General features: G+C 37.6%; 1 protein-coding gene across 3 annotated transcripts in view; it reads left to right on the forward strand.

Moving 5' to 3' along the window:
• The first annotated feature begins 1,826 nt into the window (after positions 1-1,826).
• The window catches only part of PUM3 (pumilio RNA binding family member 3), a 28,803-nt gene continuing 3,737 nt past the window's right edge, over positions 1,827-26,892 (forward strand). For 2 of the 3 annotated variants that reach the window (XM_026100525.2, XM_026100524.2), the window contains exons 1-17: positions 1,827-1,961; positions 2,699-2,805; positions 3,478-3,660; positions 5,895-6,030; positions 6,410-6,485; positions 7,009-7,102; positions 7,335-7,401; positions 8,445-8,619; positions 9,484-9,587; positions 10,118-10,196; positions 11,692-11,790; positions 12,912-12,965; positions 14,464-14,544; positions 19,889-20,031; positions 20,985-21,207; positions 22,526-22,613; positions 24,552-24,642. In XM_026100525.2, coding sequence (XP_025956310.2) covers positions 1,891-1,961; positions 2,699-2,805; positions 3,478-3,660; positions 5,895-6,030; positions 6,410-6,485; positions 7,009-7,102; positions 7,335-7,401; positions 8,445-8,619; positions 9,484-9,587; positions 10,118-10,196; positions 11,692-11,790; positions 12,912-12,965; positions 14,464-14,544; positions 19,889-20,031; positions 20,985-21,207; positions 22,526-22,613; positions 24,552-24,642 — 1,871 coding nt within the window. In that variant the 5' untranslated portion in view covers positions 1,827-1,890. Of the gene's footprint in view, positions 1,962-2,182; positions 2,287-2,698; positions 2,806-3,477; positions 3,661-5,894; positions 6,031-6,409; positions 6,486-7,008; positions 7,103-7,334; positions 7,402-8,444; positions 8,620-9,483; positions 9,588-10,117; positions 10,197-11,691; positions 11,791-12,911; positions 12,966-14,463; positions 14,545-19,888; positions 20,032-20,984; positions 21,208-22,525; positions 22,614-24,551; positions 24,643-26,892 lie in introns of those variants that run through there. The other variant, XM_064502067.1, reaches the window with a different exon arrangement.

A 26,892-nucleotide genomic window follows, 5' to 3' on the forward strand; every position in this document is an offset into this window, starting at 1 on the left:
ATTTCTTCTCTGGGAGATATTCTTTTACTGAGTATTACAGCAAAAAAGCTGAAGATAGCAATATATTTTCCAATTGTCTGTCTTCTTGAAAATAAACAAACGAAAAAAAGGAAAATAACTATAGGTGGAGAAAAGAATCTCAAATATCTAAAGAAACTGTTTCAAAAAATGATGCAAAGCATTTGGACTGGGAGTATGGAACCCTGTGAAATTATGCCCTTGATTTAAACCAAGCTTCAAACTACTCTCTCTTTCTTTTAAACTCACAATTTTGATGTAGTTATGACAGATGCTATGTTAATGTTTCAAAGAGTAGGAAAACTTAATACCATAATTCTACCTATGACTGTTCTTTTCTATTTTGCAAGTTACTATTAAGTACTTCCCAGAAGAGGAATAAAAGAAAAATAATATTATCACCAAATGTTCTGAAGAAGAAGCTTTATTCCATCAAGTAATTTCTCTCTGCATCATTTCTTTAGCCAAATATATTACAGGCAGTACTACGGAAGTATTTGTTAAGGTCTGACTTCCTTTCATGGCTACTGTAACAACACAAGTGTAATAATAGACACATTTATGAACAGGGATTCCCTTTCCATTTGGAATTGATGACTTCATTGAACAGCTGACTATGAGAAAACAGGTGATGCTGACATGTCACCTAGCCAAACATATTTGCACCATTTTGAAGTAATGACTCCATCTGGTGTTCTGCAGCAGTACTGTTGCTTAATTTATATTGCAGTTTGTTACCGTATTTTTAAGCCAGGATCTTATTTATGCTGTGTGCTGAGCAAACTCAGATTAAAAAGATGGTTACAGGTCTACTGGCCTAGCTATGAGAAGAGAGTCAGTGGCTGAGAAAGCAAAAGATGCAGCCAGAAATATGAAGAATGAGGCAGTACCGCTTCCTTCCAGAAGACAGGACCACTTCCTACTCTTTTCAAGGCTTCTTCATTAAGTGCTACAAAAAAGGACATGTTTAAAGAAAAGTTTTAAGTATAATGAGGTAGCTGTCTCATGCCTCCCAGAACTTATGCTGAACATGAAGGGTAGGATAACAGACGGCTGGAAGGTGCTGGAGGGCACTACTGTAACCAGCTGAGTGGGGAGCAGGAACTGCCATCCTGCCAGCAGTTGGTAAAGACCGGCAAGGAGGGAAAGGGCCAGGCAGCTCCTTGAGTGTGACACTAAGGAGCTTCAGTGACAGCGCAGAAGGACTAAGTGATCAATGTGCTCCAAAAAGCGGTGCGGCAACTTTGGAGCAGCAGGTTCATGCCCTCCATACAGCAGAGAGAAATGTACTGTATTTGCCAAGCCCTGAAATAAACGTTGCAGCAGTGAGGCAAAGCCCTGGATGGAAGACCACGACGTGTGTACGCATTAAGGCTCTGCAGAAGGAGTCTGCACGATTTAGTCACAGAATATTCAGCTTGGCCTCACCCAAATAATAACCGTAATTACATCAGCAAGGAAAAATTACTCAGATGTGGATTTTCCAACCGTCTCACCTGTAAAACTGTTTACCGCAAAGGGCCGCCGGGCTACAAGACTTAGTAAAATTTTCGTTTTTCTCCCTAAACTCAAAGACCGTCACAGCCAAATCGTTCAAATTCCCGGTCCACGGAAGCACCGCGCGCGCAGCCGTTACACCGTCCACGGCCGCGGAGGGCCGTTGGGCTGCGGCGTCTCCTGGCAACGGGCTCGCCCGTCCCCTCCGCGGCGGCCGCAGATTGGTGGGGGCGGGCGCGCGTCACTCGGCTCCCTCGGCGCGACCCGTCGGTTCCGCGCGCTCGCCCGCGAAGGAGGAGGGCTGCGTTCCACCTCCGCGCGGCGTTTTACGGCAGTGTGTTCCGGCACCGTCGTGCGGCAGCCGACGACTAGCCAATGGGAGCCGGCGCCCCTGTGGGATACGCCGCAAAGCGCGGACGAGCGGCGGTGGGGCCGGCACGTGTGGGGTGAGCGGCGGTGGCGGTACCGGGCGCGTGCTTCCGCGGGGGCGGCCGTTACGGGCAGCGGTCGGCCGGGCGGATCTCCGCGGCGGGGGCCCGCGGTGCTCGCCGCGTGGCTGTGCGGGCGCGCGTGGCGCTCCCTGAAATACCGGGAAAGCGGAAAGCAGGAAGCGGCCGTCAGCCCATAAAATAAAGCAACTGGCGGGCCCGGGGCTGTGCTGTCCTGGAGCGGTGCCTTTCTCCCTTCGTATTATGTTTTCTGCAAGGGGGTGGCACGATCTTGGTCCCAGTGCCGCGGGGGCTGTAGCTGCCAGCGAGGCTTCGTGTTGGGGTCAGCCACTGGAGCCTTTTTGTCTGTGGAGGCGCGGGAACGAGGGTGGGATGGGAGTTTTAGGACTTTTGAAAGCGGGGCTGTCGCTCCCACCCACTCAGGCTGCCCTTGGTCTTTGTCTCGATGAATCCTGACAGCGGCCGGGGATGAGATCCCACAGCCGCTAGATGCCCTGTCTGGGGCTGCTCCGCTGTCACAGGGCAGCCCCCTTCCCTGGCTCTCAGTGTGAGCCTCTCAAGCCGCAGTTCGTGGTTGTTGCCCTGTGTTACTTTACTGACCGCTAGAGAGGAGAGTTCAGCCCCATCGTCTCTGTTAACTGGTCTTGAGGAAGTTACGGGTTGTTTTTTCTTCACGTTATCAGCAGTGAAGAATGGATGTCTCAGTGATGCTGTTTTTTATTGCATTTTTGCAGTGTTGTCACAATGGAAGCCAAAAATAAAAAGAAATTTGTAGGGAAAGGTGGAAAAGTGCCTCGTGGGAAAGCACCACATGGAAAAAGGAAATTTAAGAAAGATAATGGTAAGAAGACAAAGATTTCTTCGTGAAAGTGAGCTGCTTGAGTGATTAATGTAGTACATAGTAAACTCGAATTTGTGTTTTCTATCTTGCATTTAAAACTATGCCGACTAAGAAGAATCAACCTGAAAATAAACTGCTGAAACAGATTGGTTGGCATAAAGTACTGATTTAGATCAAAATTGGAAATTAATAACTCCTTGTTTCTAGTTTTTGTATTCGCACATTAACAAAAAAAGTTTGTTTGAGAGTTCAAACTAGGATGGAAGAAGTACTGTGGATTAGGATTGTGAAATGTCATTTGATACTTGCTCTGTTCTGTAGATTTCAAAACACCTATGAGCATAAGCTGTGAATAAAGGTTTGCAGGATTGCTTACTTCAAAGATATGCCAAGAATAGGGAAATTTTTAATTTATAATTATTATTATATGCCATTATATTTCTGCCTTGAAGAATTAATTGGAAAACTGGGAGACCCAGGGATTGTGATAAAAAAAGACTGGTTTTGAGAAGCACATAAGAATGCTTATGGCATGTTGTCAGCAAACGTGGGGTTTAACATTCTTCCTATATATTGCATAGGAATCTATGTTGTAGTTGTTGTGGTAATAATAGTGCATTGTTTTGAAGCCATATTAGTTGTAGGATAACATCTCTGTTTGTCGGTGACTAGATTCTGGTCCTCCAAAGAAATTTCATAACAAAGGAGATGAGGAGGAAAAGCCTAAATCCATTTCCAAGAAATCTGTGAAGGGAAACTTAAGACCTGGAAAAGCTAGTGTCAAACAATTCAAGAATAAACAGCAATCAGAAAAATTTGCGAAGAAGAGAAAACTCCAGAATGGTGAAGAGAAAGGTGAGTGGATTTTTAAGCCTGGATACCAATGGACACTACATTCTGGTAAACACACTGTTCATCTAGAACTTCCTCTCTCCTCTTACCTTGGTCTTGCCTTTAAATTTGGCTAAAAGACTCCAAGTTTACTTTTTATGTATTTAATCTTTTCCTGTGGAAAGTTGTACTTAATCTGTTTGAACTTGAGGCCAAAGTCATTAGAATCCATAAGGCACATTTACGAATATTCTTGGAAGTCAGAAGTAAAGATGCAGTGGCAAATTTAAGTTGATGGTATGCTGTCATAAAGTTCTGATTATTTTGATGGAAGTGTTAAGTGGCTAACTTGAACGTGACTGTTTTTACATGAATCTGGAAAATATGAAGTTGATGAGGGATTGTCTTAGAGCAGAAATTCTCTAGTCTAAAAGAACTGTCTAATAAATTATCTGAAACAATAATACAAATTTATGAAACAAAGCTGTTATCCTTCTTTATAGTATTTCTCTCCAGGCCGAGCTACTTAGTCACCTGTATAAAAGAAAAAAAAAAGCATCATCAGTGTTATAACTGGCTTTTATATTTTACTTTTCTGTTTATATGGAGAGGCTAAATAAAAAACCAGAACATTTAAAAAAGTGATATAAACATATTTCACTTTATGGATGTGATAACTATGTTGTTCATTCTTTGCTGTGAAACCAAGTTCTATGAGGAGGCTCGAACATAAACAGCATAAAATGAAAACTAGATTATTGTGTGTGGGATTCTGAAGTTTTGTACAGACCTGTTAGTTGTTTGGGAATAGAGGGAAAAAAATTGGTTATTTTAGTGTATCTGTTTGTTTTTTAAGAATGGCTTTACGTATGGAATGCGCTAGTTGTCTGGGAATTTATGTTAAGCTTTTTTTTTAAAAAAAAAAGTAAACAGTTTTGTATAAGTGAAAGCTGCCATGTATTGTACAATGGTGCTGCTCTCAAAACAAGATGTTACTGTTTTTTACTTGTCACTATTTCTGTAAGACAAGTGATAGAGAAGTTCTAAAATACACTTTGTTAAAAGAGAGCATGGTTTTTGGTTGGGCAAGGGAAATAAATACATGCTGTTAAATACCAACAAACAATGCTTTAAAGATCCTGTCTTGAATTTATGGAGCTTAATGTTTTTCCATCTAGAAGTACTAGGTAGCATGGCTTGCTTCTGTGAAATCATGCAATATAAGGTGGTGATTTTTATCAAGGTATGAGTAAAACTAAAATCAAATGTTTGAAGTTCTTCTTTAACTCATTTGTGACATTTTGTATAAAGTTATTTTAAGCTTGTGTAGCTTATGTAGCAGTATATAACTAGCTGTTGTATAGTAAAATCTCCTACTTAAGATATTGAATTGAGTAAAAAGATAGGCGTGCAAGGCCTAACATATAAGGCTTTATATAAGAAAGGAGTATGGGATGACTGATAGCAGCGTAGTTGTATTATGAGGTTGTAATCAAACCTGTGAATGAACTAATATGATAATCTTGGCAAACTCCATGAGTGCACTGTTGAGAAAGGCATTGGCTAAACTAGTTAATTGTGTGTATAGTCTGTCATTGCAGGGCAATGGATTGTAAACTGTGGTCTTTATTTCCATTATTTTCATCCTCTTAAGTATTTCAGGGCTTTTTCTGTTGTATTATCTTAGAAGATGGAGGGTAATAGTGAGATCAGAGACATAAAATATTTGTGGCCTGTGTGTTTAAATTCTTATTAGCATTACTTTTTAATCCTTGTCTTGACATTATCAGAGACCTAAAAAGGAGGAACTACAATAGATTTTAATTTGTAATGTTTCCTTTCTTTGAGATTTCAGCTATGTATCTCTAAATCAGGGTGCTTTTGAGAGAGGAAAATGACATAGGTGAACAGAATGAAGAAGAAAGGGAGAATCACCTGGGGCTGCACAGTCATTGAGTAGCAGGTGCATCCTGGGTCAGTATTTAGGCCATTATGATGTTTAATAGAGATGCATCCTTTGATAGAGCACTGAGGAAAAATTGCATGTTTACCTTGTGTTTCCAGTATTCTGGAAGTGGAAATTGCAAGCTTAGCATATCTGTTACATATTTGCACATTCATATTAGCTAGCTGGCTAGCTGTGGGCAAAGATCCTGAATTGATAACAGTTTAAGTCACAGAGCTACTACAGTTGACACCAATAGAGGATTCCCTTGTACGTCTCCTATTATAAAAAAGATATTTATTTTTATCTTCAGGGCCAGATTCTAAGAAGCCTAAATGGAATGAATTCAAAAAGAAAAGGAAGGAATTAAAGCAAAGCAGACAACTCAATGACAAAAGCAATTATGACATAATTGTAAAATCAAAGCAAATATGGGAAACTGTGAGAAGGTAATAATGGTTCTTTTCTTTCATTCAGTTGGCTTCTAGTCATATGTTTTCTCGTAGCAAAGAGATACTTTTTTTCTACTGTTATACATGAAAGCAAATTTCCATATTGGAACTCCATGGGTGAATGATTACATTAGGTGCATTTCTGTAGAGGACTGAAGTAAGGTGTGATGACCCATAATGCCAGAAGTCACTTTTTCTCTAATGTCAGTATTGATACCACTTTTATTTTATGCAGAAATGTTTAAGTAAGTGTAAGCTCATATAAATACAGGAGTTCTCTTCGGTCTCAAGTTGTCTTATCTTTGAATCATGAAACATAGAGCAATACCATTGATTGACAGTCTGATCACTACGTGTTTTCTTTTTTTACCTTTAGGAAGAAATGTGATAAGGAGAAGCGAGAAAAACTAATGAATGAGCTACAAAAGCTACTTCATGGAAAAATTAAAAGTGTAAGAAAAAGAAATGCCACTGTAACAAATGAAATTAGACTACCCAAGTTCACAAAAGCTCCTTTTAAGAATGTTGAAATGTCCTGATGCTTGCTATACTAAGTAGTCTTTCTCTTTCTGCTTAACTCTTGAAATGTGTAAGTTTGCAGTGAGGTATATGTCACTGGATTCTAAAATGACTTTTGCTGTCCCATGAAGTGGAACATGTGATCACTCCTACTCTGAAATTCCAGAGCAAGCGAACCATTTCACGTTTCTGTCTTTGTCAGTATTAAATATCTGAGGCATATTGCCCTTCATTGCCAGCAATTGCAAGTACTATTTGTATTTTGTTAGTAGAGTACTATTATGGCAGTAAAAATACTTAAAAATGAGCTTGTTGTAAGCAGTTGACTATTTTATAGTTGGTATTATATGCTGTATGTGGCATAAAAGTATATCAGAGATCAAATGCAATAAAGCAAATTTGGAGCATAATGCCATATGAAAGGCGTAGAATAAACAAAATATTTATGTCCTGCAGCTGGCATTTGCACATGATTCAACTAGAGTGATCCAGTGCTTTATTCAGTATGGTAACGAGAAACAAAGGCAAGAGACATTTGAAGAACTAAAAGGTACCTTTTCCCTTTTACATTGTACTTGCAACCTTCTTTGTTGTTGTTGGTATGCATTAAGAAAAGTGACAATTCCACTGTTGTTTTCTTTTGAATATTTTCAATTTTCTACTGAAATGACATGTCATTCCTAGCTCGTTATGAAAGCTTATTTGTATAGTATTATCTCTACAAAAACAAGATGACATAGAGAAAAATAAAAGCCAGTTGAACACTTTTTCCCTCTTTCTAGATAGCCTTGTAGAGTTGAGCAAGTCAAAATATTCTAGAAATATTGTGAAGAAGTTTCTTATGTATGGGTGAGTATGAAAAAGTGAATTTGCTTAGGTCTCTCTTGTGTTGTTTCATTTCTGGTGTGAATGTTCCTCTTAATCTGTAATACACTGGTTTTTAATTAAAAAAAAAAGTCTCTGCATATGTCGCTGTAGTAGTAATGAGGCAGGAGACTAGCTGATATTGCTAGCAGCAGTTTTCCTGTTGCAAAAAGTAATGCTAAAGTTGTGCACGGCATTGAGGAAAATACACTGGAAATGCGTGAAAGCATGCTCAGAGTTGGTCTTTGCCTGAAAAATAGAAACTGGTTTGTAAAGACTTTCTCTGCTCACTGTTGAAGCTGTTGTGTTCAGAAAAGCATCCTTTCTTCTACAGCCCACTGCTTTCTAAAATTGATTTCTATACTTTGTAGTGCAGAAGCAGACTTTTGTCCTTGTCTGGTCTACCCTCTAGCTGCTTGATATTTCTCCTTTTTCGTCTTCCTTCACCTATATTTCCAGGGTTTATGAAACTTAGCTACACAGACTTGTCACCATAATCTTTCTTCTTTGTTTCTTCAGCCATCTTTGTAGCATGACAGCATTATGCCCAAATAAGCTAATCTTTAGACTCTCCTAAGTACAGAGGAATCTAACTGTTGCACCTTTTGCAAGCCTGTTCTGTGTTTTTTGCAGACAGTGACTTACCCTGCAGTTACTGATCTTGAAGTAACGTTGACTGATAATCTTCCCATGGGAATCTGCTAGAGATTGAGCTAATAGCAGTGTTATCCTTACTGTCATAAAACTAGACTCAGGCTTCGTTGTGATTTTTCTGGAGGTTTCTTCTCTTTCCCTGAAAATGTCCACTTTGTCATCCCTCATGAATTCTGCAGAATGCTGTCTTTTTCACCATCTTTTCATAAATGCCATAAGGCTGATCTAGGTGTGTGTGTTTCCTATGGTGTTATACTGGTACTTGATCACCTAAATATGCTTCCAGAAGTATAACAAATAGTTTTATATATGTATAATAGTTCAGCTCTTTCTTGATGTTTTAACTCCTGCTATTGATTTTTCCTATGAAACAGGACAAAACCACAAGTTGCAGAAATAATAAAAAGTTTTAAAGGCCATGTGAGAAAAATGCTCCGTCATGCTGAAGCATCTGCTGTAGTGGAATATGCATATAATGACAAAGCCATTTTGGAGCAAAGGAATATGCTAACAGAAGAACTATATGGAAACACTTTCCAGGTTTATAAGGTGATGTTTTAGCTTTCTAGTCTAAGGTATTTTAGTATCTGAAGTATTATGTTAACAATATCTTGCCTGTCTTAGGAATTTTATAAGAAATAGCAGCTTTTCATGTAGTTGCAGTTATCCTAGTGCCTAGTCTGAAGTAGTCGTCCTTGATGAGATAAGGTTCAGGCTTAATTGAACCATACTGTTACTGTTGCTTTACAGGTCTCTGTCATCTGATTCCCCTCAGCCCCTGTATTTAACAGAGATTTTTTTTTCTCACTTTGTGTCTGGTCAGACAGCTCTGCTAAGAACAGATTCTCTTAGAAGAGTTACCATTGTAAATGTTTAGACTAGATACCAAAAGGTACTTCTGTATTTAAAGCATATAGCCTTTTTCTTCTCTGCCATCCTTGGACTGGAATTTCCTGGGTGTCCGCTAACTTCCCAGTTCGTTGAGATGGCGTGAGTCCTACCCCTGACATTTATGTATGCTGTCATGCAAGATTTCTGCCTTAGCTCGGAAGTCCCTTTCTGCACTTCTGGTTTAGTCCATTTTGCCTTGTATATGGTAGTGTGATAAAGAGCTAACTGTTTTGCCAGAAACCAGTTCAAAGCTTAAAAGTAGCTTTTGTTTGCTAGTCATTAATATAGTTTGTGGAAGCTTGTTTTAACTATGTAGCTTCTGACATATTCAAAGTAGATAAATAGTTTATTTTTTTAAACTGTAAAAACTTCATTTTGCAGAAGGTTCTTTCTGTACAAAATATAAAGTGTTTCAGATACTGTTCATAAATTTTGACTGAAAAGGGACTAAAGAAAACAGTTTTCTGTGAAATCTGATACCCACTGGAAATCATTAAACCTCTGGTTGGGCACTCATTTCAGACACCAGTTGACCCAACACTGGATAAAGTGTTAGAAGCTCAGCCTGAAAAGAGGGAGGCCATTCTGGATGAAATGAAACAAATTCTTACACCAATGGCACAAAAGTAAGTGTGTGTTTCTGAGTCTGTGGTATGACAGGGATACTGTTGTTTCTTTTCAGCTGTAAAATTGCTGCATTATATAGTATCTAACTATGATTCTTTACAAAACATCATGAATATTTTACACTATTGTGAACTCCAGTTTTTATAAAGTTAAGTTTTTTTCCTAGAACTCCCAACAGTGTGATATTCTTTCGTAATGCATGATTAGATAAGCTTCCGCAGTGGTCTTTTGGGAGCAAATACTGTGCCAGGCTTTAGAATTTATCACTTTTGGTAGAATTTTCCACATGTAGATACTAAACATCTCATCCAGAATGACTTTGTGTTCTCCTCAATAAGTTGTGTGGAATTTCTATGCTGACTTGACTCTCGGGGGAGAAGGTGTATTTTTTTTCAGGTTTGTTAGAGGAATAACTGCATACCACATTCAGACTGTGACAGATTTTTTTTATATGAAGTACTGTCAACTTCTATTAAAATCGTTGTTTATGTTAGAATTTTTTCCTTTTTTTCCTCTTTCCAAAATACAGAGAGGCTGTGATAAAACACTCACTGGTACATAAAGTGTTTTTGGACTTTTTTGCTCATGCTCTTCCAAAGCAAAGATCTGTAAGTGTGCTTTATTTTTTGTTTTGCATTTCAATGGAATGTTTTGAGTTCTGTCCTGAAAGTGTTGTAAGATAACTAAAAGAAAAAATAATATTCTGGAATGCTTAGGAGTTTTACACATCTGGTGAGTCCAGATAGATGACTGGGGTGTGGTGTTATATGGAGATTTAGAGTTACAGTGAACTTTCACACTAAAGCAATAGTGATTGTGGTGAGTGGGGTTGTTTTTTTCTTGTTCTGGTTTGGTTTTTGTTTTTTTTAACTTCTAAGGCAATGACTTCAGTGTTTTCCCTACATTTGATAAATGGTCGTTCTCAATAGCTGGAAAATAAGATGTATGTGAAGCTACGGGCCTTGCTTCCCGCAGTTTAACTTTCCAATATATAATTTCTCAGTGTCTTCTATCCGCTGCCCAAAAACCCTTTGACCTAAATTTATCTAAGCAAAGTGGTGTCTGTGTAAGCTGGTATCCCATTGGTTTCATCTGTTGTAGAGCCCTGTCTGTCAGCCTTATTCTGATTCCAACTTTATATACCATATAAATGCAGACCTAAAGGCAGTCAGGTAGACCCTTCTGGACTTGCTGTATCTTTCCTATTTCTGTTAGTCTGAACTCCAACTCTTCTTTGTTGCTGTTAACAAGTGGCCTATTCATGTCCTATTCTGAATCCAGATCTTACCTTAGTTCAGGGTTCTTATGCATGGTTTCTTGTACTACTTTGTTAAAGAATGCCCCTGGATTCACAGTACTCTTCTGCTTCAAGACAAGGGGAGTAAGGACATATCTCTTACTTCTTGCTAGGCTTTTTGTGTGCACATGGTAGCATCATGTTGTGATTGAACAGTTCCAAAATAAGTGGTAAAATGCTTGGAACCTTTGATTGGGGACCTGGAAGAAACTAGGATTAGAAAAGGAGATGGATGGAAGCCCCATATCAGAAGAAATTATCAGATAATGAAAGAAATTGTATCTAGAAATCAGTTTTTATATTGGTTGGTGTTACTTGTCAGATGACCCTCACTCCTCTGAGAAGACACTTAACTTTTGACTGGATCTTGTCATAGCTGATTTATGATCTGTTTTTTCTGGTGCTTAAGTTCTCCTTTCACTCTGGCTGACAGGTTTATGTATTTATAAATAAGTTGTATCTCTTCACTGTTTTTCTTCCTAAAAATATGGGTTTTCTTTGTCTCCTTTAATTTATATGATGATTTTAAACACCTTTTGTTGAATTTTCTGCACTAGGACAACTGGCAGGCATCCATACAGTTCTGATTTCTGACAAGACAATGAACAGTAGTAGTTCTGAAGGAGGAAGGCATATATCATTTACAGCCTTTTGTATTCTTTTGAGACCAGTTTTCATAGGTCAAGGTCAATGAAAGTGGTACTGTAGACCTAGTGATATGAGCGGAATAAATTCCTTTCACGCTTCTTCCCCTCCCCCACCTCCCCTGAGGAATTCCTCAGATTATGTAATCTTTTCTTCCTCAGGAAATGATAGAAGCTATCAGGGAAGCTGTCATCTACCTGGCACACACTCATGATGGAGCCCGAGTAGCTATGCACTGTTTATGGCATGGTACTCCCAAGGTATTGTTCAGTTTCTGTCTACCCAGCCTTGTTTAACAGTCGTCACATTGGAGACTACATGAATCTGATTGCTCACAAGGGTCCTTCTGTCAGTGCAGATATCTGATGCAGTTAAGTTTTTCAGAGCAAGCTTAAAAAGTGGACCCACTTTACCTACTGGCAGATATAAGCTGTAGATCTTTGTGGAGCAATGCTTACATGAGATCTTTTATAGTGGAAGCATCTCACTTTTAGCAGAGTTCTTGCGGCTAACACAGAAAGCTTTTGCATTTTAAGATTATGGGTCATTTTTTCTTTCTATAGATTTCTTAATGAAGGTCAAATTGGCAGGAGGGAGAGGGCAGTTGTAGAAGTCATAATGTGGATTTACATTTGGCTTTGAAATGCCAAGACTTTATAAAATTTTATAAGAACTGTGTTTTAGAGTTTCTTCTTAAAGAACTGCTGATGCTGTCTCCTGAAATACCTTAGGTGTAAGGGATGCCATCAGCTCTTTTGGAAGTAGTATAATGCCTCATCTTTTTGGGTAAGCAAAAAGAAAAACATTCTTTTGAAAATAAAGACTTATAAAAATAGTCTCCTTGTTAAAGAGTATTTAAAAAAAAAAAAGTTGCTAAAGACTGTGGATTAGTAATGGGTCACAAGGAGACTAAGCAATGCTTGTAGGAGCCAAAAGGTACAAGTACTGAAGAAATTGTCTGCAAAAAACTTTGCTAATAAAGGATTTTGCAAGATACTAGAGTCCTTGCTCCTTATCCTGTTGGAGAGGTTTCTTTCCAAATGAAGAGCTGAATTGCATTCTTTTGTAAGTAATGGTCAGGATATAGGTGAATATATGTAGGGGGGTTTAAGTTGCCATTTTGGGAGATATCCCAGTGCTGGACTGGACTTGTGGACACCTCACAGAACCTCCCTGAGGTTGAGGCTGTTCTCACAGTTTCGGTGTAACCATTCACATTGTTTCTAAAGTCTTCACTAGCATTACAGATTTTAAACTTTAGTCATAGTTCCTACTTTAGGAAACAGAGAGAAGGTTGTATTTCTGAAGCTGTAAGTAACAGTTTCGTTTTTCAAAATCCGTGTTACAGGCTCACTGTAGTTTCTCCTTTCCTTTTGCATAGGACAGAAAAGTCATTGTGAAAACCATGAAGACGTACATTGAAAAAATAGCAATGGTGAGTGTTCGGTAGCCATTTGTTTTGTAGTCTCTGAAACAGCACTGATTTGATAGTTAAGAGACTAAGTTGAGACTAATTTGAATGTATTCTTATGCTAGAAACAACTATGAGATCTTAATAAAACTAGGTTTAAACTAGTGATAGTGCAATAGATCATATTAAATGTATAAAACTTGGAATATTTACAGGGTTGTAATGAGCAGCTTCATGGTAAGCACTACATACAGTAATATCATGCAGTAAAATAGCTGAAATATTTGGGTGGAAGAAATTGCTTCGTTTAATTTCTGCCTAATTTTTATGCCTGGTTTCTAACTTGTTGCTATAGGAATTAATTATATGTCCTAATTATTTTCTTCAGTTCTATTTTTTTCTTCAACTAACGAATGGGAAAGTTATTTACTGTGTAAGGCACAAAGAGAGCAATATGATAGCTTAGAGTACATCTTCATATTGTGTCTTCATCTTACTCCTTAGTTTACTTACTAGGAGTAAAATAACTTGCATACCGAAAAGGAATAAAAATGAAGTACTAGAGATGTTGGACAGGTCATCTGAATGTCTGTATTTCTTATAAAAGATTAGGAAAATGCTCAATGAAGTTTTAAGTCAGGAAGCCTTGAAATGTTTAAAAAAATGGTATTAAAAACATGCAATGGACAAAATCTGCGTCTAATACTTCTGCATAAGATATGAGTGGAGACTGCAGCACTAATAGAGTAACAGTTGCAACCACATTTCATGATGCTAGGTAAAATTGGAGCTGTCAAGACATACTTTTTGAACTTCTTCACTGTTGTGTTGCTCTATTTATTAATAGTTGGCATGATCAAAATAACATTCCTCTTCATAATTTGATAATACTGGAATGAATGACTTACTGTGCTTTTTTTCTTTTTTTTTTTAGTGTAAAATCTCTTATACTTTTAAATAATAAAAATCTAGAATGCATACACTGCTTTCATATGAGGCAGTGGCTGAATAACTAAAGCAATATTGGAGCTAGTTAAGGTCTGGCCTAAATTCCATGTAAAAAGTCTCACTGACTTAAAGGTGAATTGGATTGTACCCTTGATCTGTAGATTTGAACATGCTAGAGACGTGCTCTCCAGAAAAATGATATGTGATTTATCTCAACTGTAGGCAAATCTACTATAGAAATAAAAATCTATGCATATTATTCCTGTAAGGCAAATCTCTGATTTGAAATGATGATTACTCAATAGGATTATATTAATAGCTTGTATATGACAAAGCAGTTTGTGAATTTATAATAGCAGATCAAATTAATCTACCTTTGTTTTAACAACACGCTTCTCTTAGCAGACTGCTTTCAGAGAGAAGAATAGAATGAGAGCTGACAGTAGACAGAATTTGGTTAACGGTTGGGTCGTGTTTGAGACAAACTGTTACAAATGCTGATTCTAAATGAATTAGTATATGCATGAAACTTGCCTGCTTGTCTTTGAATCTTTCTGCTGTCTCACCTTTGCAGGGTGAATTCTCTCATTTGGTCTTGTTGGCAGCATTTGATTGCATCGATGATACTAAACTTGTGAAACAGTTAATTATATCTGTAAGTAATTGAATTTTTCTTAAAATATGCTAAATACTGCCAATGTGTAGAAGGGTGAAGACTGGAATCCATCGTTCCTGGCCCCCCCCCCCAAAGTCCTTTCTGCCTTTTCTATTTCATTGTATTTGTACCTTGTGATACAAATGATTGTATCTGACGATTCTTTTTCTTGGTACAGAAGAGCTACTTAAGATCTAACCTCACTTTTATATAAGGTGTCCTGCTGACTTACAGCTGACCTTGGCAATTTTGACTCTTCTCGTATTTATTTAATTTTTAAAGTAGATTCAGCGCTTGCCAAAAGTTACCCTTTCTGTACATGTCTGTCTATAGTCTCACTAGTGGATGACTGGAATCTCCATAAAGTAGAATGTCTTTGTCCTAAAAGTTTGAGGTCTGCTAGTTTTTCAGGAGACTAAAACTGTGGAAAACTTCAGAATGATGATGATGTCTTACCCATTTAACCGTCAAACCTAGAGTGTCCTTATTGTGCAAACTTGATGTTCTAAAGAAAGCTCTTTATCACATTTAGCAGCTTTCCTTTGAAGTAGTAGCAGGAAGTCATCAAAGTGATATTTTAAGATAAAGTGTGGCAGACTTAGAGGAACAGGGAAACTTACCTGAATATAGCATGACTTAATAAAGCGTATCTGAACAGCATGACTTGAAACAGGAACAAATAGTCAGAGACTTTTGATTGGATGCTGAAGCCATTAACTCTGATTCTCAAAGCTTGAATTTTTGCCTTTATATGTTGGTAACTAAATGGCAGCTGACAATGTGAATAAAATCCACGTAATGTTTTTAATCTGATTTTCAAAATGGATACAGATAGATGTCTGAAACATGAAAGCACTCTAGTCGTTTTGCTGGATCTAGATAGAATTGGAGAATGAACAGTAAGGTGGATAGTATGAGCCAGTCTGCCTCTGCTCCCTTCTGGAATGCTCCATTTCCCCACCTTCATCCAAACATGATTTAACAGTGTTTCCTAAAGTGTTTATACCTGGATCTTGTTTAAATGCAAATCTTGTAATTTTTAAACTGCTTTGATCTGTAGATTACTGTAATGTTGTTTTCACAGCGATACAAGAGATTCTGTACAGCACAGTTTATTTTCATGCAAGCAGGATAATTAATGTATTGACGTACAGGTTGTAAAGTGCTTATAGCTTGTATCACTGATGAGCTAAGAGGCAGTAGCAGGGAGGTAAAGAAAAGGTAATAGTCTGCAGCTGGAGAAAAAACATGAGGAGGAAGTGGTCACAGTGAGGTTTGCTCTCAGAAATATGAGCAGTTGCTCTTTGAGCAACTTTATATAGGGGGATTTGGGTTTGCCTGCCCTAGCTTGGAAATTCGGTCAAGTCTTTTTCCCCTCTGGTGGGTTTGGAGAGATGAAAGCATCCCCATGTGGAGTTAGTTTGTTGTGTTTCTTGGATGTATTAGCTGTGATCACAGCTTTTTTTGTTTCCAGAATCTACTGAGCAATGTAACAACTCTTGGGCAAATTCCAAGCAAACAGGCACTGGCAGGTCTGGGCTGTCTTGGTACAAGACAAATGATGCATTTCTGTACTCTGTTACAAGCCCTTAGCTTTCTGGAGTTGAGATACAATGCTTGATTTTAATTGAGGCTTCCATTATGTCATATAATATCTGAATCATCGGTATTTTTCCACCATCTGAGAACTCCTGATGTTCCCAGATACTGGAGTGTTTACTATTTGGCCATGCTACTGCATTAACCTAGACAGAGGAGAAAATGAGAATAAGGGGGAATGGCCTGCATGCATACAACATTAGGCCATCTGGGTTTATATGAGTCCAGGAACAGGGAAAGAATGTCAGGGAAAAGGAAAATTATGAGATGAGATCCGAAGCCAGCACTCCAAATGGAGAATGAAAACTAGTAGCTGAGGATGAGATGGAAGCCTCTTCTCGATCCCTGGGAAGGTGATGGAGCCAAATAATCCTGGAAACCATTTCCAGACACATGAAGGGACAAGAAGGTGGTTGGGAGTAGTTTGCATGGATTTACGAAGGAGAAACAGGGTGGCTGGTTTGGTGGATGAGGGGAGAGCAATAGATGTTGTATTTACTTTAACAAAGCTTTTGACGCTGTCTCCCGTAACATCCAACAGCCTGACGTACAGGCTTAGGTAAGTGGACAGTGAGTTGGACTGGAAATTGGCTGAACCGCCAGGCTCAGGAAGGATGTGATCAGCAGCATAAAGTCCAGCTGAAGGCCAGTCACTAGTGGTGTACCCCAAGGGTCAACACTGAGCACAATACTGTTTAACATCTTGAACATGACCTGGATGATGGAACTGTGTGTGCCCTCAGCAGTTTTGCAGATGATACAAACCTGAGAGGAGATGTTGATATAGCAGTTGGTTGTGCTGCCATTTAAAGGGACCTTGACGGGCTGAAGAAATGGGCCAACAGGAACCTCATGCAGTTGAACAGAGGGAAAACGTCACGTCTCATACCTGAGCGAGAACAGCCGTATGCACCAGTACATACTGGAGGCTGATCAGCTGGAAAGCAGCTTTGCAGAGAAGGCCTTGGGGTCCTAGTCAAGTTGACCATGAACCAGCAGGATACCCTTGTGACAAAGAAGGGCAGCAGTGTCCTGGGCCGCATTAGATAAAGCATTGCCAACAGGTGGAGGGAGGTCGTCCTTCCGCTTTACTCAACACTGTTGAGACCCATCTGGAGTACTCTATCCAGTGCTGGGCTCCCAAGTGCAAGAGAGGCATGGACTTACTGGATTAGGTGCAGCACTGGGCCGCAAAGATGATGCAGGGACTGGAGCATCTGTCATAGGAGGAGAGGCTTAGAGAGCTGGAACTGTTCAGCCTGGGGAAGAGAAGGCTCAGGGAGGATCTTACTAGTGCTTATAAATATCTGATGGATAAAAGTGTAAAGAAGGCAAACTTTACTGTGAGGGTGGCCAAAGACTGGAACAGGTTGTCCAGAGTCTACGTCCTTGGAGATACTCAAAACCTGACTAGACATTGTCATAGTTCTAGTTGGCCTGATTGGGAGGGGCAAAGGGACACAACTAGATGATCTCCGAAAGTGCCTGCCAGCCTCAACAATTCTTTGATTCTGTGAAAGCAGGTTTTGAAGCATGCTCTATGGAAGGATCAAAAATTTAAAATTCTATAAAGAATAGCTCAAATTCTAAAAGATCTCATACAGATTGTCAGTCTGTTTGTACTAAAAGTTTAAGCAATGGAAAAAAAAGTAAAAAATCTTTTTAGGCAGAGAAGGCTTACAGTATTTGGGCAAGACTTTCCTTTTTTGTAGTATTTTAAAACTAATTGCTTTTATGGCTTGGCAGAAAAGTTGGGAATTTGCAGGTCTTGTGATTGTGAGGTCTCAAAAGCTTCAGAGGAAAGTCTTCTCATCTCTCAGCTGCACAGAGACTTAATCCTGGACCAAAGAGTATGTGTGTTGCTTTAAGCCTTCATGTTTAGTTCCAACTGCACATTGCTTAGGCACCTATTGGGATTTAGGAAGATTTGAGTGAAAAATCTCTTTCATGATCATTATATAAGCATACGTAGTGCTAAAAAGATGCTGCCAATGAGAGAGAGCGCACTTGCAAGAGAGCAAGAGCGCGCAAGACAGCATGCAAGAGCACACAGCTGTATTATTAAGCTTCCCCTGATATTTTCTCATAGTTGGGTCACTGAACATGACTAAATTCTGTAGTTCAGAATTAGTGTTTTGGAAAGTGGTGAGGGGAGGAAACACTTTTGGAAAATTTAAACACAGATGCATTATCTCTTATGCAGAATGTTTGCTTCATAGGTTTGATTTCAAAGTGCAGATGATTATTGTCTTTAGTTGTACTAAATTAAATGTTTCCTTTAGTTGTTTCCAGTTTGGAGATATTTCAGTACTGTGGTCAGCCATCTAAGTGATGAATGAACTTCACGTAACTGCAGAATCAAGAGATAATGTGTCTTTTGTCTTGTTTTTCTTCATCAGAACAGATTTTTTTTTTATGCCTGCAGTGTGAAGGTCACAGTAATATCTTAATTCATAGATGCACTGGGTTATGATACGTATTAAACCAATGTACATCTCAGTGCACTAAAACCCATTTTCACCTAGGTTTAAGCAATCTTTTTGAAATAAGAAAAGTGTCTTACCATTTCCTGCCAGCTTCCAACCATCTCTTTACATTTTTCTTTCCTTCAAAACCAACCAGCCAAACTGCATGTTAATGAAGGGTGACATGAATTAAATTGTTCCCTTTATCTTTTACTAGCTGTTGCTGGAAGGATGTTCATGGTTGAAAAAAGGTTTTTCAAGGGCTGTGGCCTGTACAATGTGTTAAATGTCTGGAGTACAGCCCTCCTTTGATTTAAAAATCAGAATTTATATGTGTATTAGAAATGATCAGAAATGGATTGTCATAATGGTCAATAATATCTGGATGGTATTCAGGGTTCTCCAGTGGTGCTTGGTAGTTAAATATGTGTTGCTGTATGAAATGGAATCTGTATGTAAGTTTGGAAGAGCTTGAGGTCAGATGGGTTAATACAGATGCTTCCCTCCAAATATAAAGGCATGCTTTTATAAACAAGATAACTCCTTTGCACACTAATGAGTTTCTGCCTCAGCTGTGTTAATGCATCAAGTTACGAGGTGCCCACTCTGTAGTTTACAAAGTGATTATTCCTAGCCAGCTCTTAATCTCATGGAAATGCCCAGTGTTTCTGCTAATGTGCAAATAAACTGGAAGTAGTGCTGATTGTCCTCCCAGCAGAAGTCAGGTTTACTCGGTTACTGAAACTTACGGATTACTGTTGGATTTTCTGCGATCAATTTAAGATAGGCTTTCCTTTGCGCTGTTGTCACTGCCTGTTTACTTATGTATGGTTATCTGAGAGTCAGCACTGTACTGGTGATTACTCTTTGGCATTGTAGTGGATGACCCTTCGTATGTCTTTAGTCTGTTGAATTTATGACTTTTACTGAGTTTGGCTGCACAGCATCTGACATACCAGGATGTATGTTGTTCTTCCTAGTACTTGTATGTGTCAGTGAAAACAAATCCTGTACTTTTATAGTAGCTTCTAATCAATGATATTGATGCATCTCATAAACACATTTTTAACCTTAATACTTTCATTTTCATTTATTTCACTTCTACCAACTTTCATTCTGTTTAGAGTTTCGGACTTTATTCCACAAGCAAATCATGAATCTTATTCATAGTATGTAGCTTTACTTTCTTAAGCTTTGAATTTGAAAGGTAATCAGTCATTATCAGTGGTTCAGAACTATTCTTTCATTAGTGTTTTGTTGTTGTTTGTTTGCTTTTGCAGGAAATAAATGCTTCCTTGCCTAGTATAATAAACAACAAACATGGAAAAAAGGTCTTGTTGTACTTGCTAAGTCCTAGAGATCCTGCACACTTTGTGCCAGAAATCATCACACTTCTGCAACAAGGAGATGGAAATGCCTATAGGTAACTGAGATATAAGGGTTAAGTTGTTAGAGCTAGCCTTCCAGAACAGTTAATGTAGCTTTCTGTCGTGGTAACTTCATAATTTCAACTTTTCTTCATAGTAAACCTATGTAAATAATATATTTAAATAATACATAAGTATTATTAGATGCATTAATCTGTAGACCTTATTTGTACTTTGGTTTGAAGCTGATGAGTGATCAGTCTAGTAATTTCTGTAAGTGTTCTTATATGTACATATAAATTAGAATACTCCTTTAAAAAAACAAAAACACAGAAGAAGTAGATGTAAGCTATCAAATAGAAATAATAAACAGTGTTTATGTGACCTCAGCAAATACTATCTGTGCATATTATGTTTTTTGTTCATTTAAATTGTGATAATATTTCTAGGTTGTAAAGGACAAACTGTGATGTATTCTTTATTTAAAGCAGTATATCAATTTTGGCATGGGGGAAATTTTAACATGTATTATTGGTGTTCTGAATTGCATAAAAGTACATTTGAAATCTAGCAATGAAAATGGAAAATGTTAATTTTAATTCAGTCTCTGATACTGACGGTGATGCTTAGCAGCTTTTGAAGATGCAGCACTTTTAGGGAAGTAGTGAACAGTTTAAGCAGTATCTTCCAGTACTTGAGACAGTAGAATAAATAGAAAATAAACAGGTTAAATTACCATTGTTAATAAAAGGCTAACTATATTAGGTTTACTGGCCATCAGCTTTAAACAAAAGACACAGTACCATGCAGGCATTATAATTTCTCATTCCAATTGTTGTTAAAACATGTTGTGTGTGCAACATGTACTTCACTGTATGCAAAACAGAGAAGAGAATGATTGATGCTTCATTTTGACCTTTCAGTTATATATAGCTGTCTCAAATTTCTTTTTACTTGATGGGTATGCAAAACAAGTCCTCTGCAGTAATGTGCTGTCTTTTTTCATCAGTAAGAAAAATACAGAACTCCGCCGCCGTGAACTCTTGGAAGCCATTTCCTCACCTTTGCTAGAGTATTTGCAAGAACATACTCAAGAAGTAGTGATGGACAAAAGTACCTTTGTCTTAGTTGCTAACATCTTAGGAACGGCTCTTGGAGACATACAGCCCACACTAGATGCGATCGCTAATTTGGCAGCAGAAGAGCTGATTCCAGGTGGCTGTGATGGGCAGGTAATGTAACAGGACAAGGTGTTGAGATCTTGCAGTGAATTTGCATCTATTAGTGAAATGAGGTCTGTTCATTTTTTCCTTTAGGAGGTTAAGGTACTTTCCTGACTGTACTTGTACATTAGAAGCAGTCTCTTGTACTTTCTGACATTTTCCTTTCATAGTTTATTAGTATTGCATCTGGAGTAATGAAGGCTGGAAGCCAGCATTTCATCTGAGTTGGAGAATTGGGTACTTCATGATCTTGAATCTTCCAGAACTAACTTAAGTGTTTTGTGGGAAGGTAGCTGGCAATCATATTGCAATCTCTGTTTTAATATTATCACTAAGAAATCAAACAGTAACTTTTTATAGTATCACTTAACTGTTTACACTGAGACTGATAGATTCCCATAGTTCTCACAGTTTTCAGTAAGCATGTCTCCACACAAGGAAAGATCGTAGTTATTAGCTGTGTGTCTTTATAATATGACCTTCTTCAAAATGTGCTTGGGAAACCCTCTCCTATTTTGTTGAGTTATACTTCAGTCAGATTTGCATTTGTAGACTAGAAAATAAAAAGTGCTGCATAGACGAAATTTAATTTAATGTCCTCCACATTTTCATAGTTTTGCTGAATTGGCTTTATCTTCCTCAGTTGTGCAGTGTTTGTGGAAGGTGACAACAAACATAATTCAGATGAAAGCAAGTCAGTTTATAGATAGAAGTTTACAGATGGAGGAGGAATGTTGAAATATCTTCTGTTCCTAAAAAAAGAACTGGAGTTCATGGTTCTCTGCCACCCCATGAAAGGTGTGCTTCTGCCCAGGCATTCCAGTGACATACTTCTTCTAGCCATTGTTTCTAAAGCTTATCCCTGCTTTCTTATGATAAGCATTTATTGTAATTTTATGTGAACCACTCATATTTTCCATGAAGTTCTGTGAGCCGTACTGCAGTGAATGCTGGAATTTGAAAATGTGGGAAGTCTGGAAGTTTGCATGCAGGCAGCTAGACCTGGAGATTCTACTCAATATGAAGAGTTGGTGTGGATAAAATGTTAGATAATACAAAGTGGCAGCTTATATTACTGAATGTGAGATACTACAGGGAAAGTAGTAAAAAATAAACTGGTTATTTTGAATAAGTGTATTGCATTCTGACTTGTTGCTATTTGTTCATAGGTAATGACTAAATGGATCAGTGGAGGGTGCTGAGGGCAGAGGGAAAGGTGGATAAAGCAAGCAGTAATATTTATGGGCAGAGAAGAAGATGCATTTTGAAAAACTGTCACTTAATAATTTTGTTTTTTGTTTTGGGGTGGGTTTTTTTTGCCTTAAAGCTTCACATTGCAGAGCATCCAGCAGGCCATCTAGTTTTGAAATGGTTAATAGAGCAAGATGAAAAAATGAGAGACAGTGGAAAAGAAGGTATGTTTGAAATTCAGCTTTATTTGATCAAATTATGACTTCAAAATAATTAGTTATCTGATCTAAAATAAGATTGATGTATTTATTTTTTAAACATACTAATATATGGAAGATGTAAGAGATTCTCTAAGATGAATGCTTTTTGTTGTGAGCTGTTATATGAGCAGAATGCCGAAGACAATGTTGCTTTTTCTACATGGTAAATATTGGAATGTTTTTCTCAGGGGTTTTCCGTGTATTTAGGACAGTGTTGTTTCTGAGCTTAAAATGTCTGTATAGCCTTGCAAAGCTATACAGCAATTTATAGTAGTAGCAAAGGTAAAGACTTTCTAATAGGAAGACTTGTTTCATTACTGTTTATAGGCAGAATTTTAATTACTGGAGCATGTTCATTAGTGCTGCTGGGTTAGTGCTTTATAACTTGGTATAAAAACTGAGTCACAAAAATAGGACATCTTTGCTATTTTATATCCCAGAAGGCAGAGATTGGGCACAGATGTTCTGATCTTAATTTAGCTTTTTTAACTTTTACTTTGTTATGTAACTGTAAAATCTTGTGTGAAGACTCTTAAATCTCTGGGCTTTTTTTCACCATATCCTGATGGAGATCACTTTTCGAGCGTTTTGTTTGAAAAGAATAAAGTGGAGAGGAAGAGAGAGGCAGCATAGTATAGTCTGGAGGGAACCTCTGGTGGGGAGGGGATACTTTCTTTTTAGAATTGTGTTGTTAAGGCCTTTCTTTTTTTCTTGCTGTGTTCAGATATCCGCTCCATCTTGTAAAGATGAGAATTAATGTAGATTTGCTTAATGGTTCTGAAAGGAGACTTTTGCTACTTTTTAAAAATGGGTAATTGAAAGTATTTAAAGGGTGAAGTTTTATCTCTGTGTCTTTCACAGACTAGCTTAATTAAGAGGATAGTTATCTGGATTTATTTCTGCTAACAGTATGCAATACCCATTTTAAACAAAAGCTGTTCCCTTTTAGTTTCTTCGTTTTTCTCCTAGGTATGCTTTCAGAATTGTCAACATGAGTTTATAGCATTGACATTAACAAACAAACAAATCAATATCACATTAGGAACAAGTTCAATAAAAGCTGACCTGTTCTTTAGATGGAGTTTTATGCTAAAGTTACAGTGAAAAGTAGTTTTGGTGCTGTTTGGGTGTTTGTGGTTGGTTGCTTGCTTGCTTGCTTTCAGGTAAGTTTGCTTGGTATTCAAGTTCTTAGAGCTGTCTTCCTGAAGGTCAGTTCTTCAAATCCAGCTGGGGACTTGAAGTCTGCCTAGGTCCTTTCTTTCTCATACATCATTAGTTTAATGGTTCTGCAAGTCCAGTTAATCTTCAGAGTTACTGAAGAAGTAGAGCCCTGTAGTATCAGTACAGCTGAATGAAATAAGGGACCTAATGGTTTTCATGCATCAGCAAAGGATTAGCTCTGAAGTTTTAAATACAGTTTCATGTATTTAGTCATGAATTCTGTTTCTTTGGTGATAGAGTCAAATGCTTAAAAATTCAATGCTTTTTTGCAGAAGTGTGTACGTATTAGTTAATTGCATATAATTATCTTTTCAGTTGGTGTCATTTTTACCAAGTTCTTTCTTTGCTGTGAGTGCTTTCTTTAAGACATGAATAGCCTTTAACACCCTTTTAAAAAAGAAAGAGCAAATATGTCTGTTTTATACTAGTAAGTTTTCACACTACTCAATGCTGCTGTTGTCTAATTAATTTTAAGCAATACTTGAAATTACTCTCACGTCTACAAAAGTATTCAGTCCATTGAATAGTCAATTATTTTGAGTGAGCAAAACTTTGTAAATACTGACTGGCTAAAAATTATTTGATTAAATCACTATTGCAGAGAATTTTTAACAGGGTCTCTGTTTAATGCTGCTGTTTTATTTGCTTTTTCTTCCTCTACCTCCTTATGTCATTGTATAGTTTGTTTTGGAAGAACTTTGGTGGGACGTGTTGGTATTGAGAATATGAAGTCATGGGCTGAAGTGAATCGAGGTGCCATTGTTCTTTGCTGGTATGTAAGACACATGAATGTTCATAACTGAGTTCGATTGTTAATTTCCTGAACAGCTAAGAGAACATCAGTTGTAATTTCTACTAGGAAAATGCCAATTTTTACTTACTGTGCACTGTCTTTCATGCTGCTCTAAGTCTGCAGTGCAACATGGCACTGGAAAAATAGAAACATGAATTTCCGTAGGTTGTTCTTTGAGCTCAGGCTTATGTAGGACTAGGACTTAGCTCTACGTTTGAAAATCTTAAAAGATTAAAAACCAAATTCGTTTATAAAGTTGTGTCTACGCTGTCTTGTTCTACTAGTGCAAAATTCACAAAAGAACACTCAACTAATAATTGCATTAAAATAGTTAACTCTGAAGTACCTGTGACTATGGGCAGCATATAGGAATCCAGATTTTTTTCTATAACTTTTTATTTTGTCTTGATGCCTTAATTATGGAGCCTGGGTATGTCTCATACTGAAGTAGAAGTGTGTTTGGAGTGGACTATGAAAAGGTTTAGGATGTGCCAGCTTGCTCACAATTTGGAGGTAGTGAACCATGCAACTACTGTGATCAAAGGGAGTCCATAGGAATCAGACTAATATTGAACCTAACAATCACATTTTGTTTTATCGAATGCCAGCAGCTGTATTAATCATTGCCATTTTCCTTCTATAAACATAAATGTCAATGTCAGGTCATGGAAACTGAAGGTTGTATCTTAAGCCCAGTAGCCTGTGTTCCGAAACTGCTGGGTCAGCATCGCCTTACTGGTTCTTCATAAAGACTTACACTGAGCCAACATAAGCAAACAGTTCAAACAGATAACATATTTCTGTAAAATAAAAACAACCTCTCCCTTTTCACCCTCTCTCTTTCTCTCCCCCTTCCCTCCGCCCATAAAATTACTTTCGGCTCCCTGCTGTTTTTTTCTATCTGTGTCTACTCAGATGTTCATCTTCTTTTTCCAAGTGAATTAAGAGATGTTTTAAGTACTGAAGTTTTACTAAAATCTGAGTTTAGTTATATTTTTGATTAGTCTTTTCATGCAGATCGCTAGTGAAATATAACATTGTGATAGTCATATAGATCCGTCTGTTAAGATTGTTTGACTTACAAAATGGTAACACTTTTTCTTTGCCTTTTGTAACAGGCCTCTGAAGTTCAATAAATGCATCTAATGCCTTTAAATTGTCTAATCCTGCACACAGATGTTCTGTAGAGATTTATTTTCAAAGGCCAGTGCACCAACAGTATACTAATGCATATGGGTTTTTTTTTCCCCTAACTTAAGGCTGAAGAGATTCATTTTATATATGGTGTTACTGGTTTACTTTATGAACTAAATTATTTTGATCTTTCAAAATTTGTAAAGTAAATAAGTGGAATTTTATTCATGCATAATGTTTTAATAGCTATTCAACTGTCGTGACCACAGTCTCACTATATTTGGAGACTTCTAGAAAAAACAATAAGATAGTAATTACATAGTAGAAAAAAAATAGCACAGTAATGATATTTTATTTGAATTGGGGGCCTGTTAGTTTTTGGCTTACCAGTGCAGACTAATAATTACTAAAATAATTAACTAAAATATGCTTGTCTAACAAATCGTGACCAACAGTTGTCTAATAGTTTGTCTCAGTTAACTTGGGTATCAGCCAGGCATCCAACCACTCAAGAAGCTTTGCAGTTTGCAGAAATACCTGTTAAGAATGTGATTCTTTGTATGTATCTGCTGCTATTCAGGACACTACAGGGTGGTGATTTTGATAAGTTTGCATTGTTACAAAGTAGGAGAGGTTATTTCTCAGAATATTAGTCAAAATTTTTTCACCAGTAGTGAAACTCACCTAAGTGGAAGAAAAGATTAGAGTATTTGAGGAAGAGTGTTTCATTTTTGTGCTGGAATTTGGAGCATTTATTTTAGTTAAATCTAAATCTTTTATAATTTGAAGCTCTCTTAATGGCTTTTTGGGCATGATGCTTGTTTGTTTAGGCAGCTGGGAAGACAGAACTTAACCAGCTGTTTTTCATGTGACCCTTGTTTAGCTCAATAACACATAGGAAATAATCTCATCCTTGCTTAACTGCATGCATTTGTGGTTACGTAGCTTACACAGCAATGCTAAATTTAAATGTACTTAGGTATGGATAATAACTGCAGTTATTTTTTTACATAAAATAATTGTTGAGCTTTTGTAAAACCTCGTTGAAAAAATATTCAGGTTGTTCTTTATCATAAAGGAACTCAGATCCCTCTT

This window comes from Dromaius novaehollandiae, chromosome Z (genome assembly GCF_036370855.1).
Source record: "Dromaius novaehollandiae isolate bDroNov1 chromosome Z, bDroNov1.hap1, whole genome shotgun sequence".
Classification (NCBI taxonomy): Eukaryota; Metazoa; Chordata; class Aves; order Casuariiformes; family Dromaiidae; genus Dromaius; species Dromaius novaehollandiae.